We start from the raw sequence: 1,807 nt of genomic DNA, 5'->3' as shown, positions 1-1,807 counted from the left end.
TGCTGTCCCCTATGCCAGCTAAGGGGACGAGCCCTTTCTCCCCCTCCCCACAAAGGCTGGAGATCCCCGGCAACCTCAGCTGGAGGTTTCTTGCCCACCAAGCTCTGCTGAGCCTTGTCCCAAGCTGGCCAGAACCCAGTGGTTCTGCTCCTCCCCATGCACGGCAGCCCCCTGCCCCCCCAGCCAGTCCATGCCGCAGCCCTGACCCCCACCACAGCGGCAGCGATGTCCTCGCCCATTGGCCCCCTGCAGTTGGGAGCACTGCTGGCTCCCCGGGGCTGCCATGTTGCCGGAGGGGCACTCACCTACGGAAGTCCAGTAGGGGCCGGGTGGTGGCAGGGATGCCCTCGGCTGGCCAGCTGAGGAAGTGGAACTGCGTCAGGGTGCGGGTCTCTTGAGACTGCACGTTCTTCAGGTAGAAGCTGCGCACCAGGAAGTCCTCACACCAGATGTGCTCCGACACCAGGTTCACCTGCCCGAGAGAGGCGGCCTGTGGCTATCAGCACTCAAGGGACAGGGGGCTGGAGGATGCTCCTTGCCCCAGGCTACTGGCCACACTTGCCTCATAGATATGGTAGAGAGAAGAACCTTCATCTGGCCAGTAGCGGTCACACTGCTTGACACTGTCCTCGGCCAGCGGGCTAAGCATGACGATGACGGTGCAGCCGTGCTCCCACACCATCTGCCAGCAAGGCACAGCGGGGGGCCTCTGAGGGGGGCCAAGCCACTGTGACCCATGAGGTGGGCAGCATGCAAAGGGACCCTGGCGGGCTGGCACTGCTGGGTGACACTCACCTGCCAGAAGTCAGCGATAGTGTGAGACAGTGGCCCCTGTGTAGCGATGTATGCTGGCATCCGTGGGTCATGCTCAATCTGGAGTGGGAAAAGGGGTGTCAGACTGCGTGCTCTTCAGGCAGGGGTAGGTTACACCAGGAAGAGGTGCAGGATACTCCATGGTGATGGGAGGGCTGGGGAGGGAGGTTCAGGTGCCACAGCCAGGAGGGAAATGGGCTTTAACCACATCTGAACAGTGGGGCAGGCACATTGCTCACAAGCTGAGTCCAGCTCCATCCCAGACTGGGAGCCTCGCCTGTGCTGAGCACACCACAGAGTGGGGTGGCAGGGCAGGAGCCCCTGGTGGTCACTCACAATCGGACTGGCGTTGATGAAGTCACTGCGGGATGGGTTGCTCTCGGCTTTCAGCTTAATCCGCACATGGTCATCTGGGGAAATGGAGACCAGGAGCTGTGGTGAGTGCCTGGGAGAGCCAGGCATCCCCATGCCCCGCACTGCCCTCCTGCCAGGGTCCTGGGAGCTGGTCCCTAGACAGTTCAGATGCTCACAGGGCACATAGTCAGGGTTGCGGTTCTTCTTCAGGTTGGCTTCACTCTGGGCAATGGAGCAAATGCTGGGCTCTGCCTGGTAGGCACAGAGGGCCTGCCACTCCTTGGCCAGTCGGTCCCGGTTGCGGAGATGGTCCTCCATGTAGGCCTGGGACAGAAGGGCAGGGATCACCCCGGCAGCCAGTGGGGTACATGGGGGGCTGGGGAGGGGGTCACCTCCCTGGCTCACCAGGATCATGTGTCCGGTGGAGATGTCCATGTTGGACTGGACAGGCTCCTCGCACCAGGAAGGTGTGCTGCTGTGGGAGCTGGGGCTGGGCTGTGGGGCATCGCTGAACTGGGACGAGACGCTGCTGACCCGTGAGGTCTCTGCAGGGGCTGCTGGTGCCTCAGCGCGGCCAAAGAGAGACTTCGCAGCCATGTGCTGGCGGCACAGCTCCTGGGGGACCCCAGTGAGAGCCCTG

The 1,807-nt window shown here is 62.8% G+C and overlaps 1 protein-coding gene across 1 annotated transcript in view; it reads right to left on the bottom strand.

Annotated features, from left to right (window-relative positions):
• Positions 1-1,807, bottom strand: part of PTPRN (protein tyrosine phosphatase, receptor type, N) — a gene marked incomplete at its 5' end in the record, with an annotated part of 9,231 nt that overhangs the window by 1,334 nt on the left and 6,090 nt on the right. The window contains 6 exons of the mRNA XM_010023642.1: positions 306-472; positions 563-682; positions 796-873; positions 1,150-1,223; positions 1,344-1,491; positions 1,573-1,782. Of these exons, the coding sequence (XP_010021944.1) occupies positions 306-472; positions 563-682; positions 796-873; positions 1,150-1,223; positions 1,344-1,491; positions 1,573-1,782 (797 nt within the window). The remainder of the gene's footprint in view (positions 1-305; positions 473-562; positions 683-795; positions 874-1,149; positions 1,224-1,343; positions 1,492-1,572; positions 1,783-1,807) is intronic.

The sequence above is a fragment of the Nestor notabilis genome, unplaced genomic scaffold (genome assembly GCF_000696875.1).
Source record: "Nestor notabilis isolate BGI_N333 unplaced genomic scaffold, ASM69687v1 scaffold17221, whole genome shotgun sequence".
NCBI lineage: Eukaryota > Metazoa > Chordata > Aves > Psittaciformes > Psittacidae > Nestor > Nestor notabilis.
The sequence above is the reverse complement of the archived record's forward strand: the minus strand, read 5'-3'. Positions and strand labels throughout refer to the sequence as shown.